Raw genomic sequence first — 13826 nt, 5'->3', positions numbered from 1 at the left:
CATCTAGAGAAATAAAGGAAAGAGTGGGAAGTGGGACTGTTTAATGGTCAAACACTTCATACACTTCACTCATTTAACTCACAAATCCTTTCTGAGTTGTAGTTAGTTATTCCCATTTTACAAAAGAGAAAACGGAGGCTCAGGAAGGTTATGTGACTTGTCCTTCCAACAGTAATATGTAAATATACTATGTTTGTTTTTTTAATTTAAAATGTTTTATTTTTTCATGGTTGAATTCTTTTGACCCATCTGGAATTCACTTAATTATTAATATGAATCAAAAATCATTCTTCTCCCATAGTGCCATACAGTTATACAAACAACAGTTACCAAAGAGTGACACTTTTTGTCAGCCCTGTCTTGCCCCTGATCTCACTATTTGAATGGATGATCCTCTCAGTGCAATAAGTCCTATAGCTCCTACATCGATTCAGTGGCATTTAATGAACTCTTACTGTGTATTTCAGGATGCTTTTAGTCACAAGAAATAGAAGATCCAATGTAAATTGAGTTAAGCCATAAGGAAAAAGTATTATCTCGAGAAAGCATGGGATGAATAGGTTCCAGAGTAGATTAATTCAGTGGTTCAACAAACATCATCAGAGACCCAGGTTCTTTCCATCTTTTGTCTCTGTCATCCTCATTGTGTTTGGCTTTTTCTCCTGCCAACCTCCCTTGAGGCCCCAAGGTGGCTGCTGTTGTTTAAGGTGTCACATACAGATATAACAGTTTCTCATGAAAGGAGAGACTATGTCTGACGTGTATTTCTTTCAAGAGAGAAGAAATTTTACCCAGAAACCTTTCTATAGGTTTTTCCCTCATGTTACATGTGTCAGATTATTACCATGTTCCTGTACTTAAGCTGAACACTGGCAAGAGTAATAGGCCTCCATGTTTAGCTTAGATTAGACTAATCAGAAGTGACCTCCTGGCGTTGGGGAAGGTCTCTCCCTTCTTGGATGCTTGTAGTCTCATGGAGGAGGGTGGATAGCCCAAACAAAATCAAAGTTGAATGAGGAAAGTAGAAGGGGGAAATAATTGTTGGGGTAGGAGAGCCAACAGTGCCTGCCATGCTGTGAGTAAAACGTGTTGCTCAGTTCTGGGGCTTAGCTTACTCACAGCATCTGAAATTAGCTGTGAAGATTAAAGTAAAAAATAACTCTAATACAGGAGAACTGTTAGATTTAATAGGTAGTTTAGGGAAGGTCATGCAGAAGAGGTAATAGTGGTGTATTAGGGAAAACGTAGTATTTTGAGCCAGAACACTAGGTTTGAGTCCTAACCAGTGTACTTTCTAGTTTTAATTAGAAGAATGACTTGTGATTTTCTATTAAATTTTGAACAGTACATCTTGGATTTAAATATACATGTTTATTCTCAATTCCTAACTTCATTTTAAAGAGATTCAGGATTTTTAAATCATGTTTTTATCATGGTCATGTTATTTCTATAACGACTAGACTAAGAGTTCATATTTTGATTATAACACAGCTTACTAACTAGGTGTGTGGCATTGGACAAGTCAGTTAATATTTCTGATTGTTATTTGCCTTAGCTATGAAATGAGGTGGTTAAACACGTTATTTTTTGAGGTTCTTTTCTGTCTAACATTTAGTAATTAAAAAAAACTTATTTGGAATAAAATTGGAGGCAGTTGTTTTCAGTATATTTACTGAAGAGAGCGTGTTGTAAGTAAAATTTAATACACATTTCCCTCACTTTTTTTTTTTTTTTTTTTTTTGCGGTGCGCGGGCCTCTCACTGTTGTGGCCTCTCCCGTTGCGGAGCACAGGTTCCGGATGCGCAGGCCCAGCGGCCATGGCTCACGGGCCCAGCCGCTCCGCGGCACATGGGATCCTCCCGGACCGGGGCACGAACCCGTGTCCCCTGCATCGGCAGGCGGACTCCCAACCACTGCGCCACCAGGGAAGCCCTTTCCCTCACTTTTTAATGTTTTATTTGATACTAGAAAACAATATAAGCTGTTACAAATTTAGGTGTTCTGAACCTTTTAAAACTGGGAAGTGTCTTTGGAAGTAGATGTGTACTAAGAGCTCTTAAAATAATAGTTATTATAAGATATAATAATATGTTGATTTTATTGCATTATGCCTACTTGCATTTCCCAGACGACTTTATCAAAATTCAGCCTAAAATTGTGTAGCTCATATTATTTGTACTACTCTATAATCGGTATAATTTTTTGGAGTGACACGATGCAGTGAAACTTAGTATCTAATCTAAGAACAGTATTATTTCTTGACTAATATAATGCCTTTGCTGTGGAGCATAAAAATCATTGGTTTAATGTACATTTTATGCACACTTGTTCAGGACATTTTGCTAGGTGCTGTGGGAGAAAATGAGATTTAACTGTGGTTTCTGCCTCAAAGAACTTAAAACCTAGTCAAATGGGTGTGTATATATATATTTAATTTACCTTTTCCTAGAAAATAGTGAGTTCATATATTTATTGCTTGGTTTTCAGTTTAGAATAGACCAAGTAAAGGTTCTTGTCTCTTTATTGTAAAAATAATTAACAGAACTGTTCAAATGGTTTATAAGACTCTAAGAAATGTATCTCAAGGATAGATGAACTTTCTCTAGTGGAGGAACTTTTTCTTCAGATCTGTACAAACCTCTGAATTCTGAAAAGCCAGTGATAGGGTGGGTTGGTCTCTTCAAGCAGTCAACAACATTGGTATTACTAGTCATCTTCTCCATGGTCAGTTTCCAGCCTAAGCAATGATATATTTTAAAACCTATTAAGATTTGACTGGGCTTTTTGGTTTCCTAGGGAAATATTTTAAGTACTCTAAAATAGCTGAGTTACTCACACCTTTGGTTTAATACAAAGTATATATCCCCTGGCTTTGATTTCTCCTTCAACCTCTTATGAACATGACTGTACATGGTCTCCAGAAGGTGTGTTTTCCTTTGCTGCTTCTGTTTTTATATTGTAGCAAACTAAATTTCCCCAGTTAAATACAATGAAGATTACTTGGGATTATCTGATGTTTCCTCTGCTCCTACCACATGACAAGGTATAATCTGAATAGATGCATTCCCATTTCAACACTGATTGGTACACCTTCACATAGCCCTGCACTTGCTTAGATAATATTTAAATATCCCTGTAAAAGTAAAAGCCCGTATTTGTCCTTTACTAATAGTTGCTTTAGAAAGTGCTTCAAAGAAAGAAATAGAACTGTTATGAAAACCCAATATATTTATAAAAAACATACCATAAAAATGTATCTAAGTGCAGAATTTATTTTATACTAAACTTCACATTTTAGGAACTAATATTTGATACTACCTTATAAAATATTTGTAGTCAAAAATATAGGCCATTTGTTTTTTATGAGTGTCTGTGAAATAAATAAATGCAGTAGTTAAGGGAAAGTGAAAAGTAAAATTTCCTTCCCTTATATGGAGGGAAAAGGGCACGAGTTGAGGTCACTTGTAGCCAATTTGCGGTGATTTCGCTGCTCCTCTGCCTGGGAGAGTTAGAAGGTGAAAACTCTGTATGAAATAAAACCAGATTTTCTCTTCTCCCAGTACTCATGTAACCTTGTAGAAGGTGTTAAATGAATGCAAGTTGTATGAGAGTAAGGCAAATTAAATGTTGAAGCATATATTTTATTCTTTACTCATAAAAAAGGAAAGTGCTCATAGTGTGAACCAAAAAACTAACTTTGTTTGTTTGTTTATTTGTTTAGGATGGATTGGATGCTTTGGTATATGATTTGGATTTTCCTGCCTTAAGAAAAAACAAAAATATTGACAACTTTTTAAGCAGATGTAAGTAATTTGTTGTGGAGGTTAATGGCAGATTATATACAATGAAATATTGACTTAGATAATTCAAGCCCCCCCCCCTTTTTTTCTTTCTATCTACTCTGGTTATTTCATCAATAGTACCTACATCAAAGGAGTAGGAAATGGGAAAGAAACCTTGTCAGTTTGGGAGCTTATCAGGAGAATCTAAAATATTTTGCAGACAAGGGAATAAAAAGTAAATGGCTAAAATAAATATGTTAAAATAAGCGTATACATACATGCACATTGAATTTCAATAATATTATATTTATCCTCTATTTTTCTTTTATAAATGAATTAGCTATTATGTTTCAGTACCTGCAGGTGAGAATCAATTACATATGAAAAGCCCTCCTACCACTGAGATATGAGAATTTTCTCCGTGAAAGCTGGCTTATATTTAAGTTTTACAGATGTTCTTTTATAAAAACTCTTTTTTGGATTTTGATGTTAGATATTTATCATTTAAAATTTGATTAGAGAACTTATTAAGGTAGTTTCAATCTTTTCATCTTAAATAATTGATAATAAGATTTTGGTTTATAAAATCCTCCCCACTCCATTTTTTTTAATCTGTTCCTCAACCATACATATCGATACATTTAGGTTGGGTTGATTTTAGTGTTATCTTTCAATTTTGGTTACATATGTTTTGTTAGAAAAGTTTTATTTTTCTAAATAGTCAAATCTTTTTAACTAGATTTAATTTCTTTTATCGTTTCTACACTTTGAAATCTTGGCTCAGAATTTTACTTATCAATTTTTTTGGTTTCTGTTTTTCTCTTCTTTATAAAATTATTTTTTCAGCCTTAATTTTATTTTGGAATATAGTGCCAGATTCTGAATTGCAAACTTTTAAAAAATTTTTCTTAATTTCTCACATCTTACTGAAATTGCAGGAAAATTTTATTGCTGTTTAATTTGCTTCACCTTCCTACTTAACAATACAGCAGAAGAACTAAAAAGATGGAGAAACTTTACCCCTTCTTATTTGGTGGGAGGCAAAAGGATGAATCCTTGTTAGTACAAAGTTGGGGTGTGTAATTTTGTGAAGTAGGGTAGCAAGAATTGGAACACATGCTTTTAAATATCTGTTACTGTTTTTGCTATGCAACATTGCTGCTTTCATAATACTAAGTTTGCCTTTACATTGTATTTTGTAAATAGAAACATCAGTAGCCACAGTAGAAATAAGTAAAATGAAATGAAAGTATAAAGCTAAAGAAAACTATTTTAAACGGATAAACCTGTGTAGTTTAGTCTAGTTTTCAGATTGAAGAAAAGTACAGAGAATAATACTAAAAGTTTTAGCAAATCATATCTAGCATTAGGTAAAAATTTTGACCAAGTAGGGTTTATACCAGGATTGCAAAGTTAGTGTAAGTTTCAAAAATCAATTAGTGTAATCTATCATATTAACATATTAAAAAAGAAAATCCATAATATCATCTTAGTAGATGCAGAAAAAGCATTTGAAAAAAAATCAGTATCCATTCTTGGTTTACAGATATCTCTCAGCAAACTAGGAACTGGAGGAAACTTTCATACCCTGATAAAGAGAATCCACAAAAAACCTATAGTTCAGATTGTATTTAACTGTGTATGACTAAATACTTTTCCCCTAAGATTGGGAAAAGGCAACTATGTCTTCTCCCACTACTTCATTCAGTGTTGTCCTGGAAGTTTTAGACAGTGCAGTAAGGTGTAAAATAAAGAAAAATCATATAGATTAAAAAGGAACAATTTAAAATTATTCAGACACTGTATTTTTCTGTATAGAAAATCCTCAAAATTCTACAGAAAAAGCCTCAAGAACTTATCAGTGAGGTCTCAAGCTAGAAGATTCACATACAAAAAACAGTTTAGCAGTAAGCAATTTTAAATTGACATTATAGCAAATATAGCACCACTTACAGTAGAAGCAAAAGCATGAAAAATGTAGGGATAGATTTGACAAAATGTGTGTAAGCCTGTATACTGAAAATGATTTAATATACTGAGAGAAATGAAAGAAGACCTTTAAAAAAAAGGACAGATATTCAATGTTGATGGATTAGATAATTCAGTATTAAAATGTCAGGAATCCCCAAATTAATTTATCTATGGAGTCCATGTCTTCTCAGAACCTAAGCAGGCTTTTTTGTATAAAGTAACCATTAATTCTAAAATTCATAAGGCAATGTGAAGGGTCTGGAATAGCCAAAACAATCTTGGAAAGTAAGAACCAAGTTGGAGGACTAACACTATTGGATTTTAAGATCAAGGCAGTATAATGAAATGAAAGAATAGACATAGAGATAAATGGAACAGAAATAGATCCTTATATATGCAGTCAGTAGATTTTCAACAAAGTTGACAAGGTAATTCAGTACCCAAGCCTTACTTTGCAGTATATACAAAAATCAACTTAAAATGGATCATAGACCTAAATGTGAGAGCTAAAACTAGTAATAGTTCTAGAATAAGACATAGAAAATATTTGTGATTTTGGTTAGGCAAGAATTTCTTAGATGAGACACAAATGGCACAAACCGTTTTTTTTTTTTAAGATAGATTAGATTTTATCAAAATTCAAAACTTTTTCTCTTCAGGTGATACTGCTAAGAAAATGAACAGGTAAACCACTGACTGGGAGAATATGGTTGCAAAACAAGTGAAAGGGGAAAAATAGTCTTTTCAACGAACATTGCTCAGACAACTGGATAGCCATATGCAAAAGAATGAAGTTGGACTTCTGTTTCACACCACATACAAAATTAATTCAGAATATAAAATTGTAAAACTCTTAGAAAAAAAACATAGGCATAAATCTTCATGACTGTGGATTAGACAAGTGTTTCTTGGGTATAAACCTAAAGTATAAGAAGGAAAAGAAAAATAAATAAGTTGGGCATCATCAAAATTAAAAACTTTTGTGCTTCAAAGGACACTATCAAGACAGTTGAAAGAGGGACTTCCCTGGTGGCACAGTGGTTAAGAATCTGCCTGCCAGTGTGGGGGACATGGGTTCGCACCCTGGTCTGGGAAGATCCCACATGCCGCAGAGCACCTAAGCCTGTGCGCCACAACTATTGAGCCTGCGCTGTAGAGCCTGTGAGCCACAGCTACTGAAGCCCGTGTGCCACAACTACTGAAGCCCGTGCTCCGTAATAAGAGAAGCCACTGCAATAAGAAGCCTGTGCACCGCAACGAAGAGTAGCCCCTGCTCGCTGCAACTAGAGAAAGCCCGCGTGCAGCAGCGAACAACCAACGCAGCCAAAAAAAATAAATAATTTTTTTTAAAAGACAGTGAAAAGGTGACTCACAGAATGGAAGAAAATGTTAACAAATCTTATACAATAAGTCCCTTACATATGAACCTTCAAGTTGCAAACTTTGAAACGTGTGACGTGTTCACATGTCCAATCACGTAAGTTAGTTCAGAGGTCTGGTGTACATTGTCACTTGCGTGCATCCTCTACAAGTGGTTGTGCTTTGTGTACTTTAGAGTACTGTATAGAGTACAGTAGTACAGTATCTTTATTTCAAACCCAGGATGTCCAGAAGCAAACGTAGAAGCAGTGGTGATGTAGCTGGTACTGTGTACTTTTCAGGGTACTGTACTGTAAGATTAAAAATGTTTTCTTTATTTTCTGTTTATTTGTTTTTTATGTATTATTTGTGTGAAAAGTATTAAAAACCTATTACAGTACAGTACTATATAGCCTGTTGTGTTAGTTAGGTACCTAGGCTAACTTTGCTGGACTTACGAACAAATTGGATTTACGAACGCACTCTCGGAATGGAACTCGTTCATATGTAGGGGACTTACTGTACTTGATAAACGATTGATATCTAAAGACTTACAACTCAATAATAAAAAGACAATCCAATTTAAAAATGGGCAAAGGATCTGAATAGACATTTCTCAAAAAAAGACACACATGAAAAGCTGTTCAACATGGTTAGTCATCAGGAAGTTACAAATTATGGCCACAGTACACATCAGTACACATTTATTAGTACACATTTATTAGAATGACTAAAATTTAAAAAACTGACAATATCAAGTATATGTGAAAATGTGGGACAGCTGAACTCTGACACATTGCTGGTTGGTTTGTAAAATGGTAAGCTGCTTTGGAAAACAGTTTGGCATTTTTCTTATAAAGTTATACATGCATTTATCATGTGACCTAGGGATCCCACTCCTGGGTGTTTATGTAAGATAAATGAAAGTATATATCTATGTGAGACCTATGTGAGAATATTTAAGGAGCCTGTATTTACAATTGCTGTAAACTGGAAGCAACCCAGATGCACATCAGCTGATAAATGGGTAAATAAATTGTGGTACACCACATAATGGAATACTCAACAGTAAAAGGGAGTAAATTACTGATAGGTGCAACAACATTGATAAATCTCAAAAGCACTGTGGTAAGTGAAAAAAACCAGGCACCCCCCCCCCCAAAAAAAAGGCCCAGCACAGAAGGGTACATACTGTATGGTTCCCACTTACATGACATTATAACATTCTCCTTCAACTCCTAAAGTTGTATTTATGTAATATTTCACACAGAATAATAGATTTTCATAGGATAGTATTCTGCATGTTGCTGAAATTCATTTATATGGATTTTTATAGCTTTCATTAGTGGGGACATCAAAATTATTTTTCTGAAGGTAAATGTTGCTTTGCATTGCTTTTTGCTGACAGGTATCAGATGTAGTGATCTAAGAATGACACCTGGAACATGGAATAAAATCTTTTTCTTTAGTAATTCAGCTCAAGTCTCACTAAAGTATACCAGCTTTAAGGTATAGCAGCCTGAAATATTTTCAGCTTCAGGCCTAATTATATTACAAACTGTATTTTCATCTTTTTGTGTTGAAGCATGTATGGACACTGAAAGGGAAAAGAGAATCTGTGACCCTTTGAATAACTAGTTAAATATAAAGATTTGCTTTTCTGCACTCTGGTCTATGATACCTAAATAGTAAGGACTACAAAGAAAATGTTTATCAGCCTCACAGAACTGATAAAGATTTTAAGGTGAACTTTTAAAGTAAGGGTTAGAAAGGTATCCAGATAAAATCAAACTGTCTTGGTGGGAAGAAACATGTTGTGGGGCAGGTACACACTGGAAGGAGGAGGAGGGGAATGTGGAAATGGTGATTTTTGACTGTATATGTTTGTAAACCATTGTGAATTTCACTGCGATTTGGGGGTACAAGATTCACAATTAACGTTAATACGAAAGCATACTTATTAAACAGATACTACCAGTCTAAAAGAAGGTAATGGAGATCCTTGTACGTATGAAAAAAATCCATGAACCTGAAAGGAAAAATGTGGTAGAGAGCATTTGTTTGGATTCAAAAAATAAACCCAGCAAGGGAAGTTTATAGCTCTACAGGCTTGTCTCAGGAAACAAGAAACATCTCAAATAAACGACCTAACCTTATGCCTAAAGCAACTAGAGAAAGAAGAATAAACAAAACTCAAAGTTAGTAGAATGAAAAACATAAAAATCAGAGCAAAAATAAATGAAATAGAGACAAAAGCAGTAGAAAAGGTCAGTGAAACTAAAAGCTGGTTCTTTGAGAAGATAAAGTTGATAAACCTTTAGCCAGACTCATTAAGAAAAAAAGGGAGAGGGCCCAAATCAATAAAATCAGAAATGAAAAAGAAGTTACAACCGATACCACAGAAGTACAAATAATCATAAGAGACTACTATGGGCAACTATACACCAACAAAATGGACAACCTAGAAGAAATGGACAAATTCTTAGAAAGGTACAATCTCCCAAGACTGAACCAGGAAGAAATAGAAAATATGAGTAGACCAATTAGCAGTACTGAAATTTAATCAGTAATTTAACAACTCCCAACAAACAAAAGTCCATAACCAGATGGCTTCACAGGTAAATTCTACCAAACATTTAGAAAAGAGTTAACACCTGTCCTTCGGAAACTATTCCAGAAAATTGCAGAGGAAGAAACACTTCTGACCTCATTCTATGAGGCCACCATCAGCCTGAAACCAAAACCAGAGAAAGATACCACAGAAACGAAAATTACAGACCAATATCACTGATGAACATAGACGTAAAAATGCTCAACAAAGTACTAGCAAACTGACTCCAATAATACAGTAAAAGGATCATATACTGTGATCAAGTGGGATTTATGCTAGGGATGCAAGGATTTTTCGATATCTGCAAATCAGTGTAATTCACCACATTAACAAATTGAAGGATAAAAACCAGGTGTTCATCTCAACAAATGCAGAAAAAGCTTTTGGTAAAATTCAACATCTACTTATAATAAAAACTCTTCGAAAGAGGGCATAGAAGGAACGTACCTCAACATGATAAAGGCCATATGTGATAGATCCACGGCTAACATTGTACTCAATGGTGAAAAGCTGAAAGCATTTCTTCTAAGACCAGGAACAAGACAAGGATGCCCACTCTCGCCATTTCTGTCCAACATAGTTTTGGAAGTCCTAGCAACAGCATTCAGAGAAGAAAAAGAGATAAAAGGAATCCAAATTGGAAAAACGAAGTAAAACTGTCACTGTTTGTAAATGACATGATGCTGTGCATATAAACTCCTAAAGGTGCTATCAGAAAACTACTAGAGTTCATCAATGAATTCACTAAAGTTGCTGGATACAAAATTAATATACAGAAATCTGTTGTATTTCTATTCACTAACAGTGAAATACCAGAAAGAGAAATTAAGGAAACACTCCCATTTACCATTGCATGAAAAAGAATAAAATAATTATGAATAAGCCTACCTAAGGAGGCAAAGGACCTGTACTCTGAAAACTATAAGACACTGATGAAAGAAATTGAAGAGCACACAAACAGATGGAAAAATATACCATGTTCTTGGATTGGAAGAAATCAATATTGTTAAAATGAGTGTACTACCCAAGGCAGTCTATAGATTTAGTATAATCCCTATCGAATTACCAATGGCATTTTTCGCAGAACTGGAACAAAAAATATTTAAACTTGTATGGAAACACAAAAGACCCTGAATAGCCAAAACAAAGAAGAACGGAGCTGGAGGAATCAGGCTCTCTGACTTCAGACTCTACTACAAAGCTATACTAATCAAAACAGTATGGTACTGGCACAAAAACAGACATAGATCAATGGAACAGTATAGAAAGCCCAGAAATAAACCCACACACTTATGGTCAGTTAGTCTGCAACAAAGGAGGCAAGAATATACAATGGAGAAAAGACAGTCTCTGCAATAAGCGGTGCTGGGAAAACTGGACAGCAGAACATTCTCTAACACTGTATACAGAAATAAACTCAAAATGGATTAAATACCTGAATGTAAGACTAGATACTATAAAACTCTAAGAGGAAAACATAGGCAGAACATTCTTTGACGTAAATCGCAGCACTATTTTTTTTATTTTTCTCCTCCTAGATTAATGGAAATAAAAACAAAAATGAACAAATGGGACCTAATTAGACTTAAAAGCTTTTGCACAGCAAAGGAAACCATAAACAAAATGCAAAAAAACCTACGAACTGGAAGAAAATATTTGCAAACGATGCTACTGACAAGGGATTAACTTCCAAAATATACAAACAGCTCATACAACTTAATATCAAAAAACAAACAACCCAATCAATAAATGGGCAGAAGATCTAAATAGACACTTCTCCAAAGAAGACATACAGAGGGCCAAAGAGCACATGAAAAGATACTCAATATTGCTAATTATTAGAGGAATGAAAATCAAAACTACAAAGAGGTATCCCCTCACACTGGTCAGAATGTCTATCATCAAAAAGTCTACAAACAATACATGCTGAAGAGGGTGTACACTGTTGGTGGGAATATAAATTGGTGCAACCACTATGAAGAACAGTATGGAGGTTCCTTAAAAAACTAAAAATAGAGTTACCATATGATCCTGCAGTCCTACTCCTGGGCATATATCCAGAGAAGACTGTAATTAGAAAAAGATACATGCACCCCAATGTATATAGCAGCACTATTTACATACAATAGCCAAGACATGGAAGCAACCTAAATGTCCATCGACAGATAAATGGATAAAGATGTGGTATATACATACAATGGAATATTACTCAGCCATAAAAAAGAATGAAATAATGCCTTTTGCAGCAACATGGATGGACCTAGAGATTATCATATTAAGTGAAGTAAGTCAGAGGACAAATTTCATATGATATCACTTACATGTGGAATCTAAAAAGATACAAATGAACTTATTTACAAAACAGAAATAGACTCACAGACATAGAAAACAAACTTATGATTACCAAAGTGGATAGTGGAGGTGGGGTGGGGAGAGATAGATTAGGAGTTTGGGATTAACATATACATACTACTATATATAAAATGGATAAACAACAAGGATCTACTGTATATAACAGGGAACTATGTTCAATATCTTCTAATAAAGTATAATGGAAAAGAACCTGAAAAAGAATATACATATGTATAACTAAACCACTTTGCTGTACACCTGAAACTAACACATTGTAAATTAACTATATTCCGATTTTAAAAAGTGGTTAAAAAATTTAAAAAAAACAAATGGTATTTCTTGGTAGCATACTATAGCTTTCCTAATGCAAATTACAAAAGTAGTAGCATAATAGCTATTGCTAATGATGTATCAGCTCTCCGTTTATATAAAAGCATAGAGAACTGTTGATAAAATTTTAATTTGCTTTGCCAATGATTTATTATTGAGAAAGTAATGAGAGTAATAATTGCTGTTCTCAGTTTGTGACCAGAAATGCTAAATTGATTAGCATTTAGGATGTGACAGAGACCTTGAGACAAAGCATTCATTTCACTTTAGACCAAGGTTTCTCAGCAGTAGCACTGTTGACATTTTTGAGTCAGATAACTCTTTGATGTGGGGGGCTGTCCTTTGTGTTGTAGGATGTTTAGCAGCATCCCTGGCCTCTGCGTTCTAGATGCCAGCTCTGCCCCCTCCCCCAGTTATGACAACCAAAAATGTCTCAAGACTTTGCCAAATGTCCCCTGGGGTCTAAATTGCCCTCAGTTGAGAACCACTGCCTAAGACTTTCTATTAATGAGGGAAAGAAATTCTGGGCACAGTTAGGCATGTGCTCCAAGCTTAGGAAATTTAATCAAATTTATTGAAAAGATAAATCCTATTAATAGTGATTCCAAGTGAAGGATGAAATTTCAAAAAGGGGTAAATATAAGAAGGCTGCAGCCACAGAAACCAAAGTTATTGCACAGGCAGTTCTCAGCTCAGATTGGAAAGGATATGAATGACTCTGTCAAGTGTGAGTACATATCCAGGGATAAATGCAAAAGAGTAGTACAAATCTGTAAAAATTGTGTTAGGCCAAAAGCCTGTGATGAGCCAAAACTTGTGAAAAGTTCTTGAGACAGCAAAAGTAACTTCTTCCCTCTAATCTTTCCCCATTTAGAGTTATGGGGACAATATGTATGAGAAAATGATAAACTCACTGCATGAGACCATTTATTCTTGAAATATATTTTGAATGCCCAGTCGCTAGAAACATGAAAAATAATACGCTCTTTTTTTCTTAAAAACTGTAGATTTTACCATCTTGTGGGGAGAAATACAGAAGCAAGTAGTAACTTATACATACCTTTATAATGGTGGAAGCTTGTAGAGAAAGTAATGATACACAGATGTTGGAGTAAAGAAAGGCTCCAGAAAGAAAGTAGTATTTGAGTTGAGTCTTAAAGGATGGGCTAGATTTCTCAGTTGAGGAAGAACAATTCAGGCAGAGAAGGAACAGCGTTTGTTAAGCCATCCAAAAGTTATGATACCTTTGAGGAACCAAGAGTTTGGTATAAATTGAACTTGGTTTATGATGAGCAGGAAGGAGTAAGGAGGACACGTGGCAGAAGAGACTGAAATGGCATGTTGGGGCTGTTGGGTTAATGGATTGGATAAAAAAGAATTACTTAGTGTCTTATTTTTTGTCTTCAGTGTTCTCATGATTT

General features: G+C 34.7%; 1 protein-coding gene across 3 annotated transcripts in view; it reads left to right on the top strand.

The window, feature by feature from the left end:
- The window catches only part of ROCK1 (Rho associated coiled-coil containing protein kinase 1), a 147342-nt gene that overhangs the window by 31377 nt on the left and 102139 nt on the right, over positions 1-13826 (top strand). For 2 of the 3 annotated variants that reach the window (XM_082668184.1, XM_082668186.1), the window contains exon 2: positions 3722-3803. The exons of the other annotated variant lie outside the window; for it this stretch is intronic. In XM_082668184.1, the coding sequence (XP_082524310.1) occupies positions 3722-3803 (82 nt within the window). The remainder of the gene's footprint in view (positions 1-3721; positions 3804-13826) is intronic. 3 annotated transcript variants of the gene reach the window in all.

Source organism: Grampus griseus (genome assembly GCF_964374135.1).
Source record: "Grampus griseus genome assembly, chromosome: 12".
Taxonomy (NCBI): Eukaryota; Metazoa; Chordata; class Mammalia; order Artiodactyla; family Delphinidae; genus Grampus; species Grampus griseus.
The sequence above is the reverse complement of the archived record's forward strand: the minus strand, read 5'-3'. Positions and strand labels throughout refer to the sequence as shown.